At 42.8% G+C, this 24,709-nt stretch overlaps 1 protein-coding gene across 1 annotated transcript; it reads right to left on the reverse strand.

Annotated features, from left to right (window-relative positions):
• Nucleotides 1-12,816: 12,816 nt before the first annotated feature.
• Nucleotides 12,817-15,904, reverse strand: LOC311137833 (homeobox protein BarH-like 1). Its single transcript, XM_084172432.1, has 4 exons — nucleotides 15,512-15,904; nucleotides 13,873-14,164; nucleotides 13,537-13,621; nucleotides 12,817-13,375 (listed from the first exon to the last, which is right to left on the reverse strand). Exons 1-4 carry the CDS (start codon nucleotides 15,711-15,713, stop codon nucleotides 13,205-13,207), a joined length of 750 nt encoding a protein of 249 aa, XP_084028558.1. The 5' UTR covers nucleotides 15,714-15,904; the 3' UTR covers nucleotides 12,817-13,204.
• Nucleotides 15,905-24,709: the final 8,805 nt, after the last annotated feature.

A 24,709-nucleotide genomic window follows, 5' to 3' on the forward strand; every position in this document is an offset into this window, starting at 1 on the left:
AGTGGTATCCTGATGTGGTTTAAGCGTTGTTATTTAGAACTTAGAACATCCACTTTTGTTGTTTTTTCTTTTTAAAAAGTGTGACTTTGAGAGCAAAAATCAGACTTGTTTGTTTTTTAACAGAAACCTGTGAATTTCTGACTCAGTTGACAGCCTCATTTATCTGTTTCAATAGTAGACCTACTATTAGCCTACAACACAGTACAGCTTGGGTTGGCCTGACTGTGAAACACCAATATGGGATTTCTCCTTTTAGGTCATTCAGGGTGTATGTCACTATTTCACACACGGTGCCTTTCCTTTCACCTGGCGGGCTGTTTGGGATTAGAGTTATTGCCCACTTCTCTAGACACCACCACTGGTTATCATATTTCAGAGTATAATTTACAATATATTAGATGAGAAGGCCTAGCCCTTTAGCCTTGAATTCGTGATAATGGACCATCAGTTTAATTCTAGTAAACACAGTAGGGCCGATCACACCGGAAACGATTTCCATAGAACAGCGTGTTGGGATAGTATATAGTAATAGAACAGCGTGTTGGGATAGTATATAGTAATAGAACAGCGTGTTGGGATAGTATATAGTAATAGAACAGCGTGTTGGGATAGTATATAGTAATAGAACAGCGTGTTGGGATAGTATATAGTAATAGAACAGCATGTTGGGATAGTATATAGTAATAGAACAGCGTGTTGGGATAGTATATAGTAATAGAACAGCATGTTGGGATAGTATATAGTAATAGAACAGCGTGTTGGGATAGTATATAGTAATAGAACAGCGTGTTGGGATAGTATATAGTAATAGAACAGCGTGTTGGGATAGTATATAGTAATAGAACAGCGTGTTGGGATAGTATATAGTAATAGAACAGCGTGTTGGGATAGTATATAGTAATAGAACAGCGTGTTGGGATAGTATATAGTAATAGAACAGCGTGTTGGGATAGTATATAGTAATAGAACAGCGTGTTGGGATAGTATATAGTAATAGAACAGCGTGTTGGGATAGTATATAGTAATAGAACAGCGTGTTGGGATAGTATATAGTAATAGAACAGCGTGTTGGGATAGTATATAGTAATAGAACAGCGTGTTGGGATAGTATATAGTAATAGAACAGCGTGTTGGGATAGTATATAGTAATAGAACAGCGTGTTGGGATAGTATATAGTAATAGAACAGCGTGTTGGGATAGTATATAGTAATAGAACAGCGTGTTGGGATAGTATATAGTAATAGAACAGCGTGTTGGGATAGTATATAGTAATAGAACAGCGTGTTGGGATAGTATATAGTAATAGAACAGCGTGTTGGGATAGTATATAGTAATAGAACAGCGTGTTGGGATAGTATATAGTAATAGAACAGCGTGTTGGGATAGTATATAGTAATAGAACAGCGTGTTGGGATAGTATATAGTAATAGAACAGCGTGTTGGGATAGTATATAGTAATAGAACAGCGTGTTGGGATAGTATATAGTAATAGAACAGCGTGTTGGGATAGTATATAGTAATAGAACAGCGTGTTGGGATAGTATATAGTAATAGAACAGCGTGTTGGGATAGTATATAGTAATAGAACAGCGTGTTGGGATAGTATATAGTAATAGAACAGCGTGTTGGGATAGTATATAGTAATAGTTTACACATTATTAACATCAAATCAAGCCTGTTGATCATTCTGCATCAGTCTTATTGCTTCCAGACCACATACAAGGCCAAACATCCAGACAACAGAAATGTTGGCTTTTTGTTCTAAACTAATCAATTAAATATTTTAACAATTCCATAGTAAGAAAATGCTAATTTATACATTTCACATTTTCTATTTCTTTGATTTATATTTTCGTTCCTATCAATCGAAGATAATAAATAAACGAGTCTCCAGATGGTGAAACCTGCAGTTGTTTACTTTTTGAGATTCTTCTAAAGATGATCCATGTAATTATTAGGGCTAGCCAGCTTAGCTACTCTATAACCTTTCATCCAAACACTCAATGTAATTATCTACAGTTGAAGTCGGAAGTTTACATACACTTAGGTTGGAGTCATTAAAACACATTTTTCAACCACTCCACAAATTTCTTGTTAACAAACTATAGTTTTGGCAAGTCGGTTAGGACAACTACTTTGTGCATGACACAAGTAATTCTTCCAACAATTGTTTACAAACAGATTATTTCACTTAGAATTCACTGTATCACAATTCCAGTGGGTCAGAAGTTTACATACACTAAGTTGACTGTGCCTTTAAACAGCTTGGAAAATTCCAGAAAATTATTTCATGGCTTTGGAAGCTTCTGATAGGCTAACTGACATCATTTGAGTCAATTGGAGGTATACCTGTGGATGCATTTCAAGGCCTACCTTCAAACTCAGTGACTCTTTGCTAAAACATAATGGGAAAATCAAAAGAAATCAGCCAAGACCTCAAAAATAAATTGTAGACCTCCACAAGTCTGGTTCATCCTTGGGAGCAATTTCCAAACGCTGAAGTTACCACGTTCATCTGTACAAACAATAGTACGCAAGTATAAACACCATGGGACCACGCAGCCATCATACCGCTCAGGAAGGAGACGTGTTCTGTCTCCTAGAGATGAACGTACTTTGGTGCGAAAAGTGCAAATCAATCCCAGAACAACAGCAAAGGACCTTGTGAAGATATTGGAGGAAACAGGTACAAAAGTATCTATATCCACAGTAAAACGAGTCCTATATCGACATAACCTGAAAAATCTGAAAGGCCGTTCAGCAAGGAAGAAGCCACTGCTCCAAAACCGCCATAAAAAAGCCAGACTACGGTTTGCAACTGCACATGGGGACAAAGATCATACTTTTTGGAGAAATGTCCTCTGGTCTGATGAAACAAAAATATAACTGTTTGGCCATAATGACCATCGTTTTGTTTGGAGGAAAAAGGGGAACGCTTGCAAGCCGGAGAACACCATCCCAACCATGAAGCACGGGGGTGGCAGCATCATGCTGTGGGGGTGCTTTGCTGCAGGAGGGACTGGTGCACTTCACAAAATAGATGGCATCATGAGGAAGGAAAATTATGTGGATATATTGAAGCAACATCTCAAGACATCAGTCAGGAAGTTAAAGCTTGGTCTCAAATGGGTCTTCCAAATGGACAATGACCCCAAGCATACTTCCAAAGTTGTGGCAAAATGGCTTAAGGACAACAAAGTCAAGGTATTGGAGTGGCCATCACAAAGCCCTGACCTCAATCCTATAGAACATTTGTGGGCAGAACTGAAAAAGTGTGTGAGAGCAAGGAGGCCAACAAACCTGACTCAGTTACACCAGCTCTGTCAGGAGGAATGGGCCAACTTTCACCCAACTTATTGTGGGAAGCTTATGGAAGGTTACCCAAAACGTTTGACCCAAGTTAAATAATTTAAAGGCAATTCTACCAAATACTAATTTTGTGTAACTTCTGACTCACTGTGAATGTGATGAAAGAAATAAAAGCTGAAATAAATCATTCTCTCTACTATTATTCTGCCATTTCACATTCTTAAAATAAAGTGGTGATCCTAACTGACCTAAGACAGGGACTTTTTACTAGGATTAAATGTCAGGAATTGTGAAAAAACTGAGTTGAAATGTATTTGGCTAAGGTGTATGTAAACGTCTGACTTCAACTGTAATTCGATTTGAATGCCATGTAAAGTGTTTTTTAAATTTTATCACATTTTGGAGAGGGGGCTCAAAAGTGTATTTAGTTCCTCAAGGATGAAGTCAGCAACACAGTGGACGTTTTGCTGAGATGAGGGAATGCACCAGTAGAAACATATGCATATGCCTATGTCAAGTCAACGTATTGTTTTATTATTGTGGTGTCAAGTCAACTTATTGTATTATCATTGTGACATTAAATCTACATATTGTGTTATTATTGTGGCATTAAGCCTACATATTGTGTTATTATTGTGGAGTTAAGCCTACATATTGTGTTATTATTGTGGTGTCAAGTCAACTTATTGTTTTGCCTAAAATCCGTTTAGTTCTATAGTTTTTCTCGCTAAAGTGTCATCAAAAGGTTGAGTTTATGTTGTAAGATTAAGGTTGGTGATGGTCAACAAATTTCCCAAAGCTCATATGCCTACATTGTGGAGAATATCATGTGGTCAGCTGTTCATTTTTCTTAGAGATGTTAAATTGACATTTTCCAAGTCTGGGATTAATGGTCTCTTTTCCAAGTTTAAAATGATAAACATTCAACATTGGCCATGCTGTCAATGAAGCATGATTTGTGCCCCGCTCAAAACAAAACAACTAACTCGTAACTGCAAAATCTGACTTCAGTGAGTTCCAGACAACTGGGAACTTGGGAAAAACGAGCTCCGACTGGGAAAATACGTTTGAATGGTCATCCAACTCGGGCCTCTTTCTAGAGCTACGACCTGAAGATCACTGACGTCATCATGATTCGACAATGTTTTTTTCAGAGTTCCCAGTTGTCTTGAAAGCACCATAAATCCAGAAGCCAGACTTTGATGACAAAATTTGCCCATGGACAGCTGCTCCACCTTCCTGTTCAAGTGAGCACAACAAGGTGAGTCCAAAAATGTATTGTATGCTGCTGCATAAATCATGTAATATGCCAGGGAGATACAGTATCTCACAAAAGTGAGTACACCCTTCACATTTTTGTAAATATTTGAGTATATCTTTTCATGTGACAACACTGAAGAAATGACACTTTGCTACATTGTAGAGTAGTGAATGTACAGCTTGTATAACAGTGTAAATTTGCTGTCCCCTCAAAATAACTCAACACACAGCCATTAATGTCTAAACCGCTGGCAACAAAAGTGAGTACACCCCTAAGTGAAAATGTTCACTCGTTAGTGTTACAAGGTCTCATGTGTGAATGGGGAGCAGGTGTGTTAAATTTGGTGTCATCGCTCTCACACTCCCTCATACTGGTCACGCACCTCATGGCAAAGAACTCTCTGAGGATCTGAAAAAAAGAATTGTTGCTCTACATAAAGATGGCCTGGGCTATAAGAAGTTTGCCAAGACCCTGAAACTGAGCTGCAGCACGGTGGCCAAGACCATACAGCGGTTTAACAGGACAGGTTCCACTCAGAACAGGCCTCGCATTGGTCGACCAAAGAAGTTGAGTGCACGTGCTCAGCATCATATCCAGAGGTTGTCTTTGGGAAATAGACGTATGAGTGCTGGCAGCATTGCTGCAGCGGTTGAAGGGGTGGGGGGTCAGCCTGTCAGTGCTCAGACCATACACCGCACACTGCATCAAATTGGTCTGCATGGCTGTCGTCCCAGAAGGAAGCCTCTTCTAAAGATGATGCACAAGAAAGCCCGCAAACAGTTTACTGAAGACAAGCAGACTAAGGACATGGATTACTGGAACCATGTCCTGTGGTCTGATGAGACCAAGATAAACTTATTTGGTTCAGATTGTGTCAAGCGTTTGTGGCGGCAACCAGGTGAGGAGTACAAAGACAAGTGTGTCTTGCCTACAGTCAAGCATGGTGGTGGGAGTGTCATGGTCTGGGGCTGCATTAGTGCTGCCGGCACTGGGGAGCTACAGTTCATTGAGGGAACCATGAATGCCAACATGTACTGTGACATACTGAAGCAGAGCATGATCCCCTCCCTTCGGAGACTGGGCCGCAGGGCAGTATTCCAACATGATAACGACCCCAAACACACCTCAAAGACGACCACTGCCTTGCTAAAGAAGCTGAGGGTAAAGGTGATGGACTGGCCAAGCATGTCTCCAGACCTAAACCCTATTGAGCATCTGTGGGGCATCCTCAAACGGAAGGTGGAGGAGTGCAAGGTCTCTAACATCCACCAGCTCCGTGATGTCATCATGGAGGAGTGGAAGAGGACTCCAGTGGCAACCTGTGAAGCTCTGGTGAACTCCATGCCCAAGAGGGTTAAGGCAGTGCTGGAAAATGATGGTGGCCACACAAAATATTGACACTTTGGGCCCAATTTGGACATTTTCACTTAGGGGTGTACTCACTTTTGTTGCCAGCGGTTTAGACATTAATGGCTGTGTGTTGTGTTATTTTGAGGGGACAGCAAATTTACACTGTTATACAAGCTGTACACTCACTACTTTACATTGTAGCAAAGTGTCATTTCTTCAGTGATGTCACATGAAAAGATATACTCAAATATTTACAAAAATGTGAGGGTTGTACTCACTTTTGTGAGATACTGTATTTATACTGTAGCTAAGAAAGTAATACTAAGTGTATGTTGTGTAGTAAGCTCTTAGTAGCCCATGTGCCACACCCTAATAATTTGGTCTATTTCCCCCTCATAATTTCGCCTACTGTTCTGACTTGGTGGTGCACATGTAGCCTATAGCCTGTTTTAGAGAAATGTAATCATTGAATATTGTAAGAGTTTTCATTGTCTGCTTATATGCCCCCTTTATTTATCCTACGGTTCTGACTTGGTGTACAGGGAGAACACTGTTAGAACGGCCCATGTTCTGAATTCTGTCGCTGTACATTTCAAAAGTGCTGAACAAATAGTTATATTGACTACGTCAGTCCCAGCTCGCTCATTTAATGTCTTAATGGAAATTACGGATTGCCTCTTATCCGCTCGTCGTCCCCTTATGCCATAGTTTGTACATCTCAATTGTCAGTAGAAACCACATTTGTTTAAGCAAGTCAGCCATATCAGCTATGTTTTTTTTAAAGGCAGTAAATGAGGCTGAATTAACTGTTTCGCTGCCAGACAAGGCTCCTCTGATAGCCAGGTGTAGCAGTGGTAAGGTGTTGGGACTGCTGTTGGGACTCTGCTGTTGGGACTCTGCTGTTGGGACTCTGCTGTTGGGACTCTGCTGTTGGGACTCTGCTGTTGGGACTCTGCTGTTGGGACTCTGCTGTTGGGACTCTGCTGTTGGGACTCTGCTGTTGGGACTCTGCTGTTGGGACTCTGCTGTTGGGACTCTGCTGTTGGGACAGCTTTATGGAGGCCCTAACAGTTTGTGGGCACCGTTTGTCACCGTTATAGTGCAATTAATGTATTGTTGAGTGTTGTGATGTGGCTTTGCTGGCATGCATCCCACATTATTTATTTTTTTGCCCCACCAAGATTTACATGCTAAAATCGCCACTGATTAAAATATATCTTTATTTTCACGGAACACAAATCAACTAGGGCCTATCTGTGGCATCTCTTCGCGGGCCAGTGTGTTTCAAGTGGCCGGAGTCTGCTGCCTACAAGTGTGGAACACGGGCCAGGTTAACATCTCTGTGATTAGAGGATATATTCTTTACAAGTTTCTGTAAAACGACTGATAGGTGAAGTTAAATTCTACCACACCCAAGAGACGCGCGTCACTGTGCATAAAAGTGCACGTAAACGCGCGTGGCGCGCCATGTAAATAGAGACCTAGAAGACTTTCCACTAGGAAGATGTAAAAGCAATACTCCTCAAGACAACGCAGTGATTCTGGAGAAGGCCTAGCAAGGTTATTTCACCAATCCATCCGTTGACTTGGAATCTCTACAGTCATTTAGTCATTATTCAAACCAACCGAAGTTCATTTGAGTCAAATCCTTTGATGTGATAGTTCTGTAAATATATCTGTAAGAATAAATAACTTTGAATCTCTGAAAATATTATTGCATTACCACATATTTACCAGTCAGTGTAAACACGCTCCCTCACAGAACGGAGGGTTGAATGAAAACGTAAGATCTCCCGCAACCAACATTATTGCTAAACACTGCGTCCTGAAATGGGACATTTAAAAAGCCATCGTCTGGCTCAACCGAACTTGCTTTATTTGAAGAGCGTCAACAGCAGCTCGTCTGAGGTTACTATTTGCACTCTATGCCTATATACACGCAGGCCTAAATATATCTTACTTTGAAAAGAGGGAAATCTCAAGAATGTTTCGGAAATCAAGCTTATGTCATTACTGCGGCTAAAAACATTAAAATGCTTCCTCAACATTTGGTAGATTTAGAATATTTCTCCTGATGCATAGGATAGGGTTTGACATTATCTTTCAGAGCTGACATGTCTGTCAATAATCTTACTTTCCACTATCTGTGTTGATAAATCTGCAATAGGTTTAGGTTAATTATGAGAATTTACCCCATATTGCTATACACACTAATGTACCAGACAGTCCTCTGTTTTCAAATATTATTATGACTACAATCGACGATAGGAGTAGGACACTACTGTGTAAATGCATGGTCAGCAACCTGCCCCATAAAACATTGCATCTCTGATGAGGCATATCAAGGATTATTCTTTTAGGGGGAAATTCCGACCCGAGTAAAGCACCCATAAATGGAACATAATTCCCTTTTCATGCACTTTCCTCTCTATCTTGAACTCAAGCATCAGAACAGCATTCTATTCACCCGCTATTCGTTTTGGGTGGAGATCGAATAAATGAAGGTGTGGCAGAGGTGTGTCTACAGATACGCCATATTCTTTTTTACATTACAGTCATTTAGCAGACGCTCTTATCCAGAGCGACTTACAGTTAGTGAGTGCATACATATTATATATATATTTTTTCATACTGGCCCCCCGCGGGAATCGAACCCACAACCCTGGCGTTGCAAACGCCATGCTCTACCAACATCCCTGCCTGCCATTCCCTCCCCTACCCTGGACGGCGCTGGGCCAATTGTGCGCCGCCCCATGGGTCTCCCGGTCACGGCCGGCTACGACAGAGCCTGGATTCGAACCAGGATCTCTAGTGGCACAGCTAGCACTGCGATGCAGTGCCTTAGACCACTGCGCCACTCGGGAGACCGAATATTCTGACCTAGGGCCGAATATTCTGACCTTGATTTAATTCCCTAAAACTTCCACCACCTTTATGTGCGAGGAAACCATGAATAAGGTATAGTGAACCTACTGGTTCCAAGTGGGAAAAGCATTTATATGTACTTTCTTTTTTCCAATAGAAATAGCAGCATTCTCCATGCACTGTAATTTATACATTGAGAAGCATTTTTACATTTTAGTCATTTTAGCAGACGCTCTTTTCCAGAGCGACTTACAGTTAGTGAATGCATACATTTTTCATACTGCCATCGCTATTGATAAGAGGTAAGAGGTAAATGAGTAACCCGTTTGGAGAAGGGGATTGTAAATACACATTCATTGTTTTACATGATTTTTCCTTATGATCCCTGGAGATGAATGTGAAACTAGTCATTTGAAGCAAACTGAAAATCATATCAACATGAAATGTATTGTGGCTCCTTTTCCACAGTGAAGTAGGCTATGAATAGCTGTGCCCTTATTCAGCATTTTCATTGTATACCTTCATAATTTCCGTGGATCAAATTTGGAGCCCCAAGCTATAGGCTTCTGTAGGGCCGAACCTGGAGACCCAAGCTATAGGCTTCTGTAGGGCCGAACCTGGAGACCCAAGCTATAGGCTTCTGTAGGGCCGAACCTGGAGACCCAAGCTATAGGCTTCTGTAGGGCCGAACATGGAGACCCAAGCTATAGGCTTCTGTAGGGCCGAACCTGGAGACCCAAGCTATAGGCTTCTGTAGGGCCGAACCTGGAGACCCAAGCTATAGGCTTCTGTAGGGCCGAACCAGGAGACCCAAGCTATAGGCTTCTGTAGGGCCGAACCTGGAGACCCAAGCTATAGGCTTCTGTAGGGCCGAACCTGGAGACCCAAGCTATAGGCTTCTGTAGGGCCGAACCTGGAGACCCAAGCTATAGGCTTCTGTAGGGCCGAACCTGGAGACCCAAGCTATAGGCTTCTGTAGGGCCGAACCTGGAGACCCAAGCTATAGGCTTCTGTAGGGCCGAACCTGGAGACCCAAGCTATAGGCTTCTGTAGGGCCGAACCTGGAGACCCAAGCTATAGGCTTCTGTAGGGCCGAACCTGGAGACCCAAGCTATAGGCTTCTGTAGGGCCGAACATGGAGACCCAAGCTATAGGCTTCTGTAGGGCCGAACCTGGAGACCCAGGCTATAGGCTTCTGTAGGGCCGAACATGGAGACCCAAGCTATAGGCTTCTGTAGGGCCGAACCTGGAGACCCAAGCTATAGGCTTCTGTAGGGCCGAACCTGGAGACCCAAGCTATAGGCTTCTGTAGGGCCGAACCTGGAGACCCAAGCTATAGGCTTCTGTAGGGCCGAACCTGCCGAGCTGATGTATGTGCCTTAGAATGTTTTGGGCTTTTCTCCGTTTTATTTTACAATTTATTTCATGTTAAATATTAGCCACTGTCTGGGAGCCACTGTCAGTAATACCCACATACATTTATAACTGTCACTTTAGTGTTAGTTTCCTTCCATTTGTAGCCTACGTTTTGCGTCATTCCATTCCATTCCGTTTATTTAAGATACTCTTTGAAGGAGTAGGATTTTCGGAAGATGGGCGCCAGGACAAAGAATAGGGGTGGGAGTGCGTAAAGGCTCGCCAAACCAGTTTTTTTTTAATGATTCATACATATTTACCTAATCCTAAATAATATACTAGTAGTCCCCTGTAGCTCAGTTGGTAGAGCATGGCGCTTGCAACGCCAGGGTTGTGGGTTCGATTCCCATGAGGGGGGGCAGTATGAAAAATGTATGCACTCATTAACTGTAAGTCGCTCTGGATAAGAGCGTCTGCTAAATGACTAAAATGCATATACAAGATCAGAGTATTTTTAAATCTGCCAATTTGTGCTGAAAATGGGACGGAATATGCGTGTCTTTACATGGCAGTGCATGGAGAATGGTGTTATTTCTATCGGGGAAAATAAAGTAGTTGTTCCACTTGGAACCGACAGGTAGCCCGACATTAATGGCGCTTGTAACGCCAGGGTAGTGTGTTCGATCCCCGGGACCATGCATACCTAAAAATGTATGCACACATGACTGTAAGTCGCTTTGGATAAAAGCGTCTGCTAAATGGCATATTATTATTAAGTCGGCATATCTGTAGACACACCTCTGCCACACCTTCATTTATTTGATCTCCACCAAAAGGAATAGTTGGTGAATAGCATGCTATTCTCATGGGGACCGATTCCGATTTAGGAATTTACGCCTTTCCAACCGCTGGCCGGCATATTTTCTTGTGGAATTTTCAATTAATAGTGGTTTCAGTACATTTATCTTAAACCATTCCTTTAAATACAGTGTACCTTTTATTTTGAATTTTTTCGACAGACTCGAGAGAATGGGTTCAGAATGTTAAGGATCAGTTAAAGAAATCCATCCAAATATATGCATATTCATCTCCGTTTCGGCAATTGGTGGATTTAAAAATACTCTGATCTTGCAGATTATTTAGGTTTGGGAAAGTATTAATGAATCATAAAAACTGGTTTGAAGAGCCTTTAAGCCTGAAAGAAAGAAAATGGTTCGTTTGATTCATTCTGAAAATCGCCACATTCAGTTCTTCAACCCATAGTAATGTTGGAAGATCAGTGTACATAGAATTCTAATAGGGAGAATAGTGTACAACGGTAGACTATACCCTCGTCTACTGCCTGCACTAACCATGACACGGCCAAGTATTGCACCATGTATCCGGACCATGACACGGCCAAGTATTGCACCATGTATCGGGTTTAAATTGTTGCGGCTTGGTCTGCACTTTTTTTATATATATTATCAACTGTTACTAATGATCCTCAGCAACATCTACACGGTCGTGAAGGCTTTACACAGCAAGCAAATGAAGATAAACGAAACAATGTAATTAAATGGAATGATCATGTAGGCTATACCAACTGAAGGAACTAACAGTGTAATTAAATGGAATGATAATGTAGGCTATACCAACTGAAGGAACTAACAGTGTAATTAAATGGAATATTAATGTAGGCTATACCAACTGAAGGAACTAACAGTAATTGGCAGTGTAATATATGTGGTCATTAGGCCTACTGACGGTCGATACTGATAGTCTTTCATATTTAACATGACAGAAATAGGAGACAGAGAAAGTCTGGTTATCCTATCATTAAGACATTAGATCATCCCTGCAAGTTAAAAGGCCTTACAGTTTAAATTCTGCATAATGCCACAGCATGTCATAAACTTGTAATTACCCCTATTGAGAATATGAAAAGGAGGATATTATTTTCTTGTATCAGAAACTAATGTTGTGAGAGTTCTTATTTGAGACCTGCAAACTGTTATGAGTATTGAAGCACCAAGAAGGTGCCAGTTTTCTATGGAGTTAGCCTACTTGTGTTTAAAATACCAAAAAGTAATATTATTAAGCACTCCTATTTCGCTTTGGTCGTTACATTTCGTTACATTTCGTTTTCGTTCAAATAAACCCAGGACTCTCTATATCAGGGTTCTTCAATTCCGGTCCTGGAGGGACGAAACACCTCTGTTTTTCATCCTCTCCTTCTAATCAGGGGCTAATTCAGACCTGGGACACCAGGTGAGTGCAATTAACTACCAGGTAGAAATAAAACACAGAACCCTGCTCTATATCATGCAGAATTGTCCGTAATGTTAGGCCTAACCACCAAAAATTGTAGCACTGATCAAATGTTTAAAGTGAACGACTTTTCACATCACAGCGTTGGAACAGAAAAAGCAGATGGATAGGCCTATGAGTTTAGCAGAATAGTAATGTTGGAGGTAAAATTACCTCCCAGCCGCCAACAACATCAACATTCTTATGTGATTGCAGGAAATATCAATTTTGGTCTAATTTAAAATAAAAATATAATAACAATTTAGTGTAAGTGAAAAAAATATTTAATTACATCCCAAAATGTCCAAAAACATAATAAAACATGTAAATATGCTAAACAAACAAAGGCAGAACAGAATAGGTGGGTGTAAAGTGGGTCCTTGGAATGGAGGCAATGAAACAGTACCTACTGGTCGATGTCCCTTCCCTCCTCACTCCTCTCTCTACCGCTCCACAGCAGTAACAACAGTTTTGTCGTAACGCGGAAGGACGCATAGAAGGTATTGTGAACACATTGACGATGAAAGAAGATGTGATATAGCATACAAAAAGTAACATCGTCCCAGGATGAGCGAGATTAGTAGTAAAAAATGTAGTTCCGCCTCTCCTACCGGAGGCCAACATTAGTCTCTCTCTAAGTGCCAACATATCGACGTCAAGGCACGTGGATCCAACCGTCGACCATGTAACATCACGCATCCCAGAGGCTGTATGTCAGGTGAACGTCGTCAGATAGTTAGTTGTCAGTTAGTCGGAGGCTCGGAGCACCAACGTTATAATTCCTCTTGGTTAGTGTCTGAATGTGACGAGGTGGAACCGTCCGATTTACGGTCGACGTCTCGAGACCTCTCCTGCTCCGAAAGCTGCTCGCTCGAGGGGATGGAATTCTTCTTCGGGCGGCCTTTTGGTTTGGTTGGAGATTCCAATCCTCCTCCTTGTAGGACCTGTACAGTGGAAACGATTCAAGTTTCAGTGGAAACAGTTCAATAGTCTACAATTAAACGGTTAAGGCCTACCATAAAACCAAGTGAACTCATATCATTCTATATCTAAATCATTCTCCTCCTCATTGTCATATTATTCAGAATAAGACATGAGAACGTACTATTTTCTTCCATTTCATTCGTCTGTTCTGGTACCAGGTTTTGACTTGTAGTTGACTCAGATCCAGACATTCAGCAAGATCTATTCTGCATGGACAAAGACAGAAGCGATTAGAGAGATTTCCTTGACATTCTCCAATATCCCACTATCACGCTGCCTTGAACTAAAAGCAGTCGATAGTCAATGGTAATAAAGAAGGATATTTTCTTTGGTTTCATCAGTCCTAACAGCAGATAAGGCTAATTTGCATGTTGTTATGTCTGCCTGTCACTTTTTACTCACAGCAGCAATAACTGGGCTTGGGGATAAACAGAGTTGATTGAAATAATTTGAATACCTGTCTGGTGTTGAAAGGTACTTTTGTTTCTCAAATCTTTTCTCCAGGCCCATGAGCTGCAGCTCAGTGAAGACCGTCCTGCTCCGTCGGCCCTTTTTGGACTTGCTCCTGCCTTCGCCGCCGTGCTCAAGCTTGCTTCGGAGGTGGAGGTCCAGCGGCAGGTGGTGGGAGGCTGAGCCGTTGTGCCGGCCCGGAGCCCCGGATAGGAGAGAAGAGCCTAACGGTGATCCAAATGAACAAGAGAGTGGCGACATGGGGAACTTCAGGATACCCGACTGGTCGGCCTTCAAAACTGCAAGTTAAAAGTCCAACAATATCACATTTAAATTGAGTTATTCTAGGTCTACACGAAGATAATTCATTTAACAATGCCTACAGGCTGCACACTTTACTATTAGCTTGGCAATTACAAACTGATGATGACAGTTTTCTTGGTAAAATAAAGGTTAACATTAATACAGTAAAATGTAACTAACATTTTATTTTATAATAATATAATTATTATTATTTTATTTATTATATTGTTATATCTGTGTATTATTTTGATAATAGTTAAGTCATAGTACTATTTAAGACATAGTTGTTATTATTACGTTATACTAGAATAGGCCTAGGACCACTACAAATAATAATCATTTCATTGTAAAATGGTATTGTATTTATTTCATAATTATGGTAATGCTTATAGCAATAGTTATATTATTATAAGCATTATATATATTTTTTTATATTCTTATGAACAATGAAAGGATCATTTCAATTAATGTAATATGTAACCAAATGCATCTACTTTCTAGTCGAAATATTGACACGCAAAGTGACGTCATGCTACTATTTTCTTAATGTGTTTTTTCACCCACCAACACAGTTTCCCTGAGCCAAATTCATATGACTGCTGATATGCATAAATAGTGGTATTCGATAAACAAGGCCTAGTTTTACAAAACGTATGACCAATCAATGTAAACACGTGTAATACCACTCTGGAAAAAGGACATTAGGCCAATACTCTGAAAGCAGAGACCGGCTGCGTGAATCATAAGGCCCGCATCGCCCTTTCTAAAGTTTGGTGACCCAGTGTGACCATTCGTTTGAGTGGAAACATTCACAAGACAAACTTGTCTACCGTTTTTGATAGTTTATATAGTAATATATACTTTAGAAACCTTCTTAAAGATCCAATGAAATTATAATCTTGTTTTTGAAACATGCCTATGGCTTACTGGTAACGCGCCTCTCTCGATTGCTTATTTTGGGGTTCATCCAAGAAACCGTTGGTAGACCTTTGCCCTACTATTATAGCCTATATACATTTGAAAAGTTTCTCGATCGTGCACTTTGTATAAGTAAATACTACCAGAAACACAAATGTAAATAGGCTCATATGCAAAGATGCATTAAATCAACTTGTTTTACGCGGCGCCATTTGGGACAATTACTGCCTGAACGAATAGCTTCAGTTGAAAAACAAAATCAGTCATCTAGAGCAAGTTTTCCCAAACTCGTTCCTGGTCTAGAGAAGACTATACAACAAAGACTAACAGCAAATACAACCTAACTTTTCGGATACATTTCGAGCATAAAGTTAAGCAACACCTCCATCTAAAAACAAGCTAGAACCAAAAGTAGTGCATCTTACCCAGGTGGTTGTGGTATGGCCGCGCCGATAACAGAGCTTGTACTCCGAACTTGAGCAGCTCCCCTGCCGGGGTAGACACCTTATGGTGGTCGGTCAGAATCTCTTCGATCATGAAGCTCCGGTAGCGGTGTGAGTGGGAGCGGTGGTCGGGGTGAGCCTCCGGGGGGTAATAGTGAGCCCCCAAGTCCAAGGGATGCTGCATGGTTCAGTTCAGTCAGCGGGAGAGACGGAGTGCAATAAAAACGTCACTGTTTCTTCCTCCTTGGGTTAGTCTATCTATACCGTAGAGACATGCATTCACATTTAAACAGCCTTCCCTTCTCACTCTACAACTCTGTGAGAGAAGAAGTCACTCTGATGCAGGGTTGGAAGTTAACATCCTCAACTGGACACTGAAATAAACCCTTCCCGATCCTGCGCCGTGGCTGAATTAAACTTGTCCTCTTCTTATAATCTCCTTAAATTTAAACTTCTCCAACCGTTTCTTTGCTGAAACCCAGCTATGCAGATTGCAATTTGGAACCAAACGTCCTCAAAGTGTAATCACAAAGTTTAATTTCCGGCCAATATAAAGTAATACAGTCTACCCCTGTTTACCGTAGGCTATAGCGTCGCCGAAGGTATGCACGGAGGACCGCAGTTCAAGGCTTATAAGAAAGAGTCCACTTTCTATGCCCCTCCCCTCCTTAGACGAGCCAGCCTCTCAGATCCGAGGAAGGAAGGAAACATCTACTAACACTACTTTGCATGCTAAAATAGGCTAATTCTTTAAGCAAATTAGTAGGCCTACATTTGGTTAGGACACATTAGCCTACCTGTACTCTGGACCAGAGAAAGCAAGAGAGATTTATTGTGCACAATGTTGAAGGAATGCTGGTATGAGATGGTCAATTTAAAGGGCCCAATGGCTACTTCTTTGAAATGCATTTTACAATTAATGTTAAAAAATGTTGTAGAAAGTAAACATTTCAATTAAATATATTAGGGACATGTATACAAATGTAGGCCTATGCAATTTATTAAAGACGTGCATTTCAGTCACACCCAAAAACTGTAAATCAACAGATCAGGTCATGCACTCATGGCCGGAAGCATCAATCTCTTAGTTTGCTTCATTAATGATGACTCACTCTTTAACTACATGTTAGATTTGAGTTAAAACACACTTACAAATCTCACATGTTCAGATATACACTACATGACCAAAAGTATGTGGACACCTGCTCGTCAAACATCTCATTCCAAAATCATGGGCATTAATATGGAGTTGGTCCCCCCTTTGCTGCTATAACAGCCTCCACTCTTCTGGAAGGCTTTCCACTAGATGTTGGAACATTACTGCGGGGACTTGCTTCCATTCAGCCACAAGAGCATTAGTGAGGTCCGGCACTGATGTTGGGCGATTAGGCCTGGCTCGCAGTCGGCGTTCCAATTCATCCCAAAGCTGTTCGATGGGGTTGAGGTCAGGGCTCTGTGCAGGCCAGTCAAGTTCTTCCACACCAATCTCGTCAAACCATTTCTGTATGGACCTCGCTTTGTGCACGGGGGCATTGTCATGCTGAAACAGGAAAGGGCTTTCCCCAAACTGTTGCCACAAAGTTGGAAGCACAGAATCATCTAGAATGTCATTGTATGCTGTAGCATTAAGATTTCCCTTCACTGGAACTAACGGGCCTAGCCCAAACCGCGAAAAACAGCCCCAGACCATTATTCCTCCTCCACCAAACTTTACAGTTGGCACTATGCATTGGGGCAGGTAGCGTTCTCCTGGCATCCGCCAAACCCAGATCCGTCCGCCGGACCGCCAGATGGTGAAGCGTGATTCATCACTCCAGAGAACGTGTTTCCACTGTTCCAGAGTCCAATGGCAGCAAGCTTTACACCACTCCAGCCGACGCTTGGCATTGTGCATGGTGATCTTAGGCTTGTGTGTGGCTGCTTGACGATGGAAACCCATTTCATGAAGCTCCCGACAAACAGTTATTGTGCTGATGTTGCTTCCAGAGGCAGTTTGGAACTCGGTAGTGAGTTTAGCAACTGAGGACAGATGATTTTTACGCACTACACGCTTCAGCACTCGGCGGTCTACCACTTTGCGGCTGAGCCGTTGTTGCTCCTAGACGTTTCCACTTCACAATAACAGCACTCACAGTTGACCGGGGCAGCTCTAGCAGGGCAGAAATTTGACGGACTGACTTGATGGAAAGGTGGCATCCATGACGGTGCCATGTTGAAAATCACTGAGCTCTTCAGGAAGGCCATTCTACTGCCAATGTTTGTCTATGGAGATTGCATGGCGGTCTGGTCGATTTTATACACCTGTCAGCAACGGCTGTGGCTGAAATAGAATCCACTAATATGAAGGGGTGTCCTCATACTGCTGTATATATAGTGCATCTCTATTAGAATCCACTAATATGAAGGGGTGTCCACATACTGCCCTATATATAGCGTATCTCTATTAGAATCCACTAATATGAAGGGGTGTCCACATACTGCTGTATATATAGTGTATCTCTATTAGAATCCACTAATATGAAGGGGTGTCCTCATACTGCTGTATATATAGTGTATCTCTATTAGAATCCACTAATATGAAGGGGTGTCCACATACTGCTGTATATATAGTGTATCTCTATTAGAATCCACTAATATGAAGGGGTGTCCACATACTGCTGTATATATAGTGTATCTCTATTAGAATCCACTAATATGAAGGGGTGTCCACATGCTGCTGTATATATAGTGCATCTCTATTAGAATCCACTAATATGAAGGGGTGTCCACATACTGCTGTATATATAGTGCATCTCTATTAGAATCCACTAATATGAAGGGGTGTCCACATACTGCTGTATATATAGTGTATCTCTATTAGAATCCACTAATATGAAGGGGTGTCCACATACTGCTGTATATATAGTGTATCTCTATTAGAATCCACTAATATGAAGGGGTGTCCTCATACTGCTGTATATATAGTGTATCTCTATTAGAATCCACTAATATGAAGGGGTGTCCACATACTGCTGTATATATAGTGTATCTCTATTAGAATCCACTAATATGAAGGGGTGTCCACATGCTGCTGTATATATAGTGCATCTCTATTAGAATCCACTAATATGAAGGGGTGTCCCCATACTGCTGTATATATAGTGCATCTCTATTAGAATCCACTAATATGAAGGGGTGTCCACATACTGCTGTATATATAGTGTATCTCTATTAGAATCCACTAATATGAAGGGGTGTCCACATACTGCTGTATATATAGTGTATCTCTATTAGAATCCACTAATATGAAGGGGTGTCCACATACTGCTGTATATATAGTGCATCTCTATTAGAATCCACTAATATGAAGGGGTGTCCACATGCTGCTGTATATATAGTGCATCTCTATTAGAATCCACTAATATGAAGGGGTGTCCACATACTGCTGTATATATAGTGCATCTCTATTAGAATCCACTAATATGAAGGGGTGTCCACATGCTGCTGTATATATAGTGCATCTCTATTAGAATCCACTAATATGAAGGGGTGTCCACATACTGCTGTATATATAGTGCATCTCTATTAGAATCCACTAATATGAAGGGGTGTCCACATACTGCTGTATATATAGTGTATCTCTATTAGAATCCACTAATAGAGGCCTCAAATACTTGATAGTATACTGAACAAAAATATAAATGCAACATGCAACAATTTCAACAATTTTACTGAGTTACAGTTCATAGATACATTCATTAGGCCCTAATCTATGGATTTCACATGACTGGGCAGGGGAGCAGCCATGGGTGGGCCTGGGAGGGCATAGGCCCACCCACTGAGGAGCCAGGTCCACCCACTGGGGAGCCAGGCCCACCCATCCACTGGGGAGCCAGGCCCACCCATCCACTGGGGAGCCAGGCCCAGCCACTGGGGAGCCAGGCCCAACCACTGGGGAGCCAGGTCCAGCCACTGGGGAGCCAGGTCCACCCACTGGGGAGCCAGACCCAGCCACTGGGGAGCCAGGTCCAGCCACTGGGGAGCCAGGTCCACCCACTGGGGAGCCAGACCCAGCCACTGGGGAGCCAGGTCCACCCACTGGGGAGCCAGACCCAGCCACTGGGGAGCCAGGTCCAGCCACTGGGGAGCCAGGTCCACCCACTGGGGAGCCAGACCCAGCCACTGGGGAGCCAGGTCCACCCACTGGGGAGCCAGACCCAGCCACTGGGGAGCCAGGTCCAGCCACTGGGGAGCCAGGCCCATCCACTGGGGAGCCAGGCCCACCCACCCACTGGGGAGCCAGGTCCACCCACTGGGGAGCCAGGTCCAGCCACTGGGGAGCCAGGTCCAGCCACTGGGGAGCCAGGTCCAGCCACTGGGGAGCCAGGTCCAGCCAATCAGAATGTGTTTATCCTCACAAAAGGGCTTTATTACAGACAGAAATACTACATTTCAAATACTTCTAGTAAGTTGAACTGTAAGTCAATTAAAATGCATTATTACTTCAAATGTTTATATAAATGAGAAGTCACACCAACTACATTTTTTAAAAGTTATGAAAGCAAATGAACTTTTTCCCCAGCATGCCCTACTGTAGGTAGATTTTTTAAAATTATTTTTAATATCTGTGTTTTTGCATGTACACTGCATCATTGATTAATTAATCTTATGCTACAGAAAGATAAATAACATACCTTTTTCTAAACTAATCCAATCATTTAGTTAGAATTTGTGCACCCATTACTGAAATGATTGTTCCAGTTTAAATGGTTTAGCTAGTCTCCGCCCACTGTTCCTAACCATGGCAGTCATTATGAATGCAGGTTGCGGGTGAATAAAATTTCAACTGTTGGATAGCCTCTGGCTGGATTCCAATAGGAATTACACATTACTTTGTAATACAGCATAATGTGACTTGCAGGTAGGGTTGCACAATTCTGGTAAATTTCTCAGGTTTTCCAGAAATCACAGTTGGAAGATTCCTGGAAATCCTTCAACCAGGATTTTTTAGAAAATCTGGGGATTTTCCGTTTCAGGCCACTGTATTAGGGGTAAAGCTAGGCCTCAGAATAAGGCCTTATGAGATATGTGATGAGATGTAATGTATTACATTTACATTACATTTTAGTCATTTAGCAGACGCTCTTATCCAGAGCGACTTACAGTTAGTGAGTGCATACATCATTTTTTATACTGGCCCCCCATGGGAATCAAACCCACAACCCTGGCGTTGCAAACGCCATGCTCTACCAACTGAGCTACATCCCTGCCGGCCATTCCCTCCCCTACCCTGGACGACGCTGGGCCAATTGTGCGCCGCCCCACGGGTCTCCCGGTCGCGGCAGGCTACGACAGAGCCTGGATTTTTAGCAGAAAGTGTTTCATTATAATGATAACATTCACCTAGTAACTCACTTGGTGAAGGCAACAGGACTGAAAATGAACGAATTCAACAACACTGTATGCATCTGTCACTAACTAATACAGTCAGGGTGGTAATTCCACAATTCACTCAAAACAGCAAGGCACTCTGGGAAATTATATTGGGGATGTGGCTTAGTGGGGGCGTTCCTCAAAATGTTCAAGCTAATACAACAAAAATCTGAACTCCCAACAGGGTCGTAGTGACTCTATTGGATTGAGTAATGACTACAAAATCAATCAGATTTACATTTACATTTACGTCATTTAGCAGACGCTCTTATCCAGAGCGACTTATATATTTAGTACAACAGGTTTAATCAAAGGTTATAAGTAATGACAGCACATTAGGGTTTACATTGAGGGAAGAGGGGAGACTGGGCGGGGTGCACTGCTGTCTCACAGGGCCAATCAACTATGTAAATGTGTGTCTCGTGTCAACCACTCTATGCTCTCTCTGAGATCTAGGCTAAAGCCAACACGGAGGAAGGCAGATGCTCTCTCTGAGCTCTAGATTAAAGCCAAGACAGAGGAAGACAGATACTGTCTCTGAGCTCAAGGCTAAAGCCAACACAGAGGAAGGCAGATCTCTGCTCTCTCTGAGCTCTAGGCTAAAGCCAATACAGAGGAAGACAGATCTCTGCTCTCTCTGAGCTCAAGGCTAAAGCCAACAAAGAGTAAGAAACATCTCTGCTCTCTCTGAGCTCTAGGCTGAAGCTAACACAGAGGAAGACAGATCTCTGCTCTATCTGAGCTCTAGGCTAATCCCATAACAGAAGAAGACAGATACTCTCTATAAGCGCTAGGGTAAAGCCAACACAGAGGAAGACAGATCTCTCCTCTATCTGAGCTCTAGGCTAAAGCCATATCAGAGGAAGACAGATCTCTGCTCTCTCTGAGCTCTAGGCTAAAGCTAAAACAGAGGAAGACAGATCTCTGCTCCCTTTGAGCTCTAGGCTAAAGCCAAATCAGAGGAAGACAGATGCTCCTTCTGAGCTCTAGGCTAAAGACAACACAGAGGAAGACAGATCTCTGCTCTCTCTGAGCTCTAGGCTAAAGCTAAAACAGAGGAAGATAGATCTATGCTCTCTGTGAGCTCTAGGCTAAAGCCAACACAGAGGAAGACAGATCTCTCCTCTATCTGAGCTCTAGGCTAAAGCCAGCACAGAGGAAGACAGATCTCTGCTCTCTCTGAGCTCTAGGCTAAAGCTAAAACAGAGGAAGACCGATGCTCCTTCTGAGCTCTAGGCTAAAGCCAACACAGAGGAAGACAGATCTCTGCTCTCTGTGAGCTCTAGGCTAAAGCCAATACAGAGGCAGACAGATGCGCTCTCTAAGCTGTAGGCTAAAGCCAAATCAGAGGAAGACAGATCTCTGCTCTGTTTGAGCTCTAGGCTAAAGCCAAACACAGAGGAAGACAGATCTCTGCTCTGTTTGAGCTCTAGGCTAAAGCCAATACAGAGGAAGACATATCTCTGCTCTCTGTGAGCTCTAGGCTAAAGCCAATACATAGGCAGACAGATGCGCTCTCTGAGCTCTAGGCTAAAGCCAAATCAGAGGAAGACAGATCTCTGCTCTCTCTGAGCTCTAGGCTAAAGCAGAATCAGAGGAAGACAGCTGCTCCTTCTGAGCTCTAGGCTAAATCCAGCACAGAGGAAGACAGATCTCTGCTCTCTGTGAGCTCTAGGCTAAAGCCAATACAGAGGCAGACAGATGCGCTCTCTGAGCTCTAGGCTAAAGCCAACACAGAGGAAGACAGATCTCTGCTCTATCTGAGCTCTAGGCTAAAGCCAACACAGAGGAAGACAGATCTCTGCTCCCTTTGAGCTCTAGGCTAAAGCCAATACAGAGGCAGACAGATGCGCTCTCTGAGCTCTAGGCTAAAGCCAACACAATGGAAGACAGATATTCCTTCTCAATTTTAGGCTAAAGCCAACACAGAGGAAGACAGATCTCTCCTCTATCTGAGCTCTAGGCTAAAGCCAAGACAGAGGAAGACAGATCTCTGCTCTATCTGAGCTCTAGGCTAAAGCCAATACAGAGGAAGACAGATCTCTGCTCTATCTGTGCTCTAGGCTAAAGCCAATACAGAAGAAGACAGATATTCCTTCTCAGTTTGAGGCTAAAGCCAACACAGATGAGGACAGATCTCTGCTCTATCTGAGCTCTAGGATAAAGCCAACACAGAGGAAGACAGATCTCTGCTCCCTTTGAGCTCTAGGCTAAAGCCAAATCAGAGGAAGACATATGCTCCTTCTGAGCTCTAGGCTAAAGACAACACAGAGGAAGACAGATCTCTGCTCTCTGTGAGCTCTAGGCTAAAGCCAAATCAGATGAAGGCAGATGCTCCTTCTGAGCTCTAGGCTAAAGCCAACACAGAGGAATACTGATCTCTGCTCTCTGTGAGCTCTAGGCTAAAGCCAATACATAGGCAGACAGATGCGCTCTCTGAGCTCTAGGCTAAAGCCAAATCAGAGGAAGACAGCTGCTCCTTCTGAGCTCTAGGCTAAATCCAGCACAGAGGAAGACATATCTCTGCTCTCTCTGAGCTCTAGGCTAAACCAAATCAGAGGAAGACAGATGCTCCTTCTGAGCTCTAGGCTAAAGCCAACACAGAGGAAGACAGATCTCTGCTCCCTTTGAGCTCTAGGCTAAAGCCAAATCAGAGGAAGACAGATCTCTGCTCCCTTTGAGCTCTAGGCTAAAGCCAAATCAGAGGAAGACAGATGCTCCTTCTGAGCTCTAGGCTAAAGCCAACACAGAGGAAGACAGATCTCTGCTCTCTGTGAGCTCTAGGCTAAAGCCAATACAGAGGCAGACAGATGCGCTCTCTGAGCTCTAGGCTAAAGGCAAATCAGAGGAAGACAGATGCTCCTTCTGAGCTCTAGGCTAAAGCCAACACAGAGGAAGACAGATCTCTGCTCTCTCTGAGCTCTAGGCTAAAGCTAAAACAGAGGAAGACAAATCTCTGCTCCCTTTGAGCTCTAGGCTAAAGCCAATACAGAGGCAGACAGATGCACTCTCTGAGCTCTAGGCTAAAGCCAAATCAGATGAAGGCAGATGCTCCTTCTGAGCTCTAGGCTAAAGCCAACACAGAGGAAGACTGATCTCTGCTCTCTGTGAGCTCTAGGCTAAAGCTAAAACAGAGGAAGACATATCTCTGCTCTCTCTGAGCTCTAGGCTAAAGCCAAATCAGAGGAAGACAGATGCTCCTTCTGAGCTCTAGGCTAAGCCAACACAGAGGAAGACTGATCTCTGCTCTCTGTGAGCTCTAGGCTAAAGCCAATACATAGGCAGACAGATGCGCTCTCTGAGCTCTAGGCTAAAGCCAAATCAGAGGAAGACAGCTGCTCCTTCTGAGCTCTAGGCTAAATCCAGCACAGAGGAAGACATATCTCTGCTCTCTCTGAGCTCTAGGCTAAACCAAATCAGAGGAAGACAGATGCTCCTTCTGAGCTCTAGGCTAAAGCCAACACAGAGGAAGACAGATCTCTGCTCCCTTTGAGCTCTAGGCTAAAGCCAAATCAGAGGAAGACAGATCTCTGCTCCCTTTGAGCTCTAGGCTAAAGCCAAATCAGAGGAAGACAGATGCTCCTTCTGAGCTCTAGGCTAAAGCCAACACAGAGGAAGACAGATCTCTGCTCTCTGTGAGCTCTAGGCTAAAGCCAATACAGAGGCAGACAGATGCGCTCTCTGAGCTCTAGGCTAAAGGCAAATCAGAGGAAGACAGATGCTCCTTCTGAGCTCTAGGCTAAAGCCAACACAGAGGAAGACAGATCT

The sequence above is a fragment of the Coregonus lavaretus genome (assembly GCF_964263955.1).
Source record: "Coregonus lavaretus genome assembly, chromosome: 12".
NCBI lineage: Eukaryota > Metazoa > Chordata > Actinopteri > Salmoniformes > Salmonidae > Coregonus > Coregonus lavaretus.

Excerpts from the sequence above, each read along its gene's own strand:
- LOC311137833 (XM_084172432.1), bottom strand. The coding sequence starts at position 15,713 with ATGCAGCATCCCTTGGACTTGGGGGCTCACTATTACCCCCCGGAGGCT. Across the intron at positions 13,622-13,872 it reads TACCTTTCAACACCAGACAG|AATAGATCTTGCTGAATGTC; the intron begins GTATTCAAATTA and ends TTGTCCATGCAG. Across the intron at positions 13,376-13,536 it reads GAATGAAATGGAAGAAAATA|GTCCTACAAGGAGGAGGATT; the intron begins GTACGTTCTCAT and ends TCCACTGTACAG.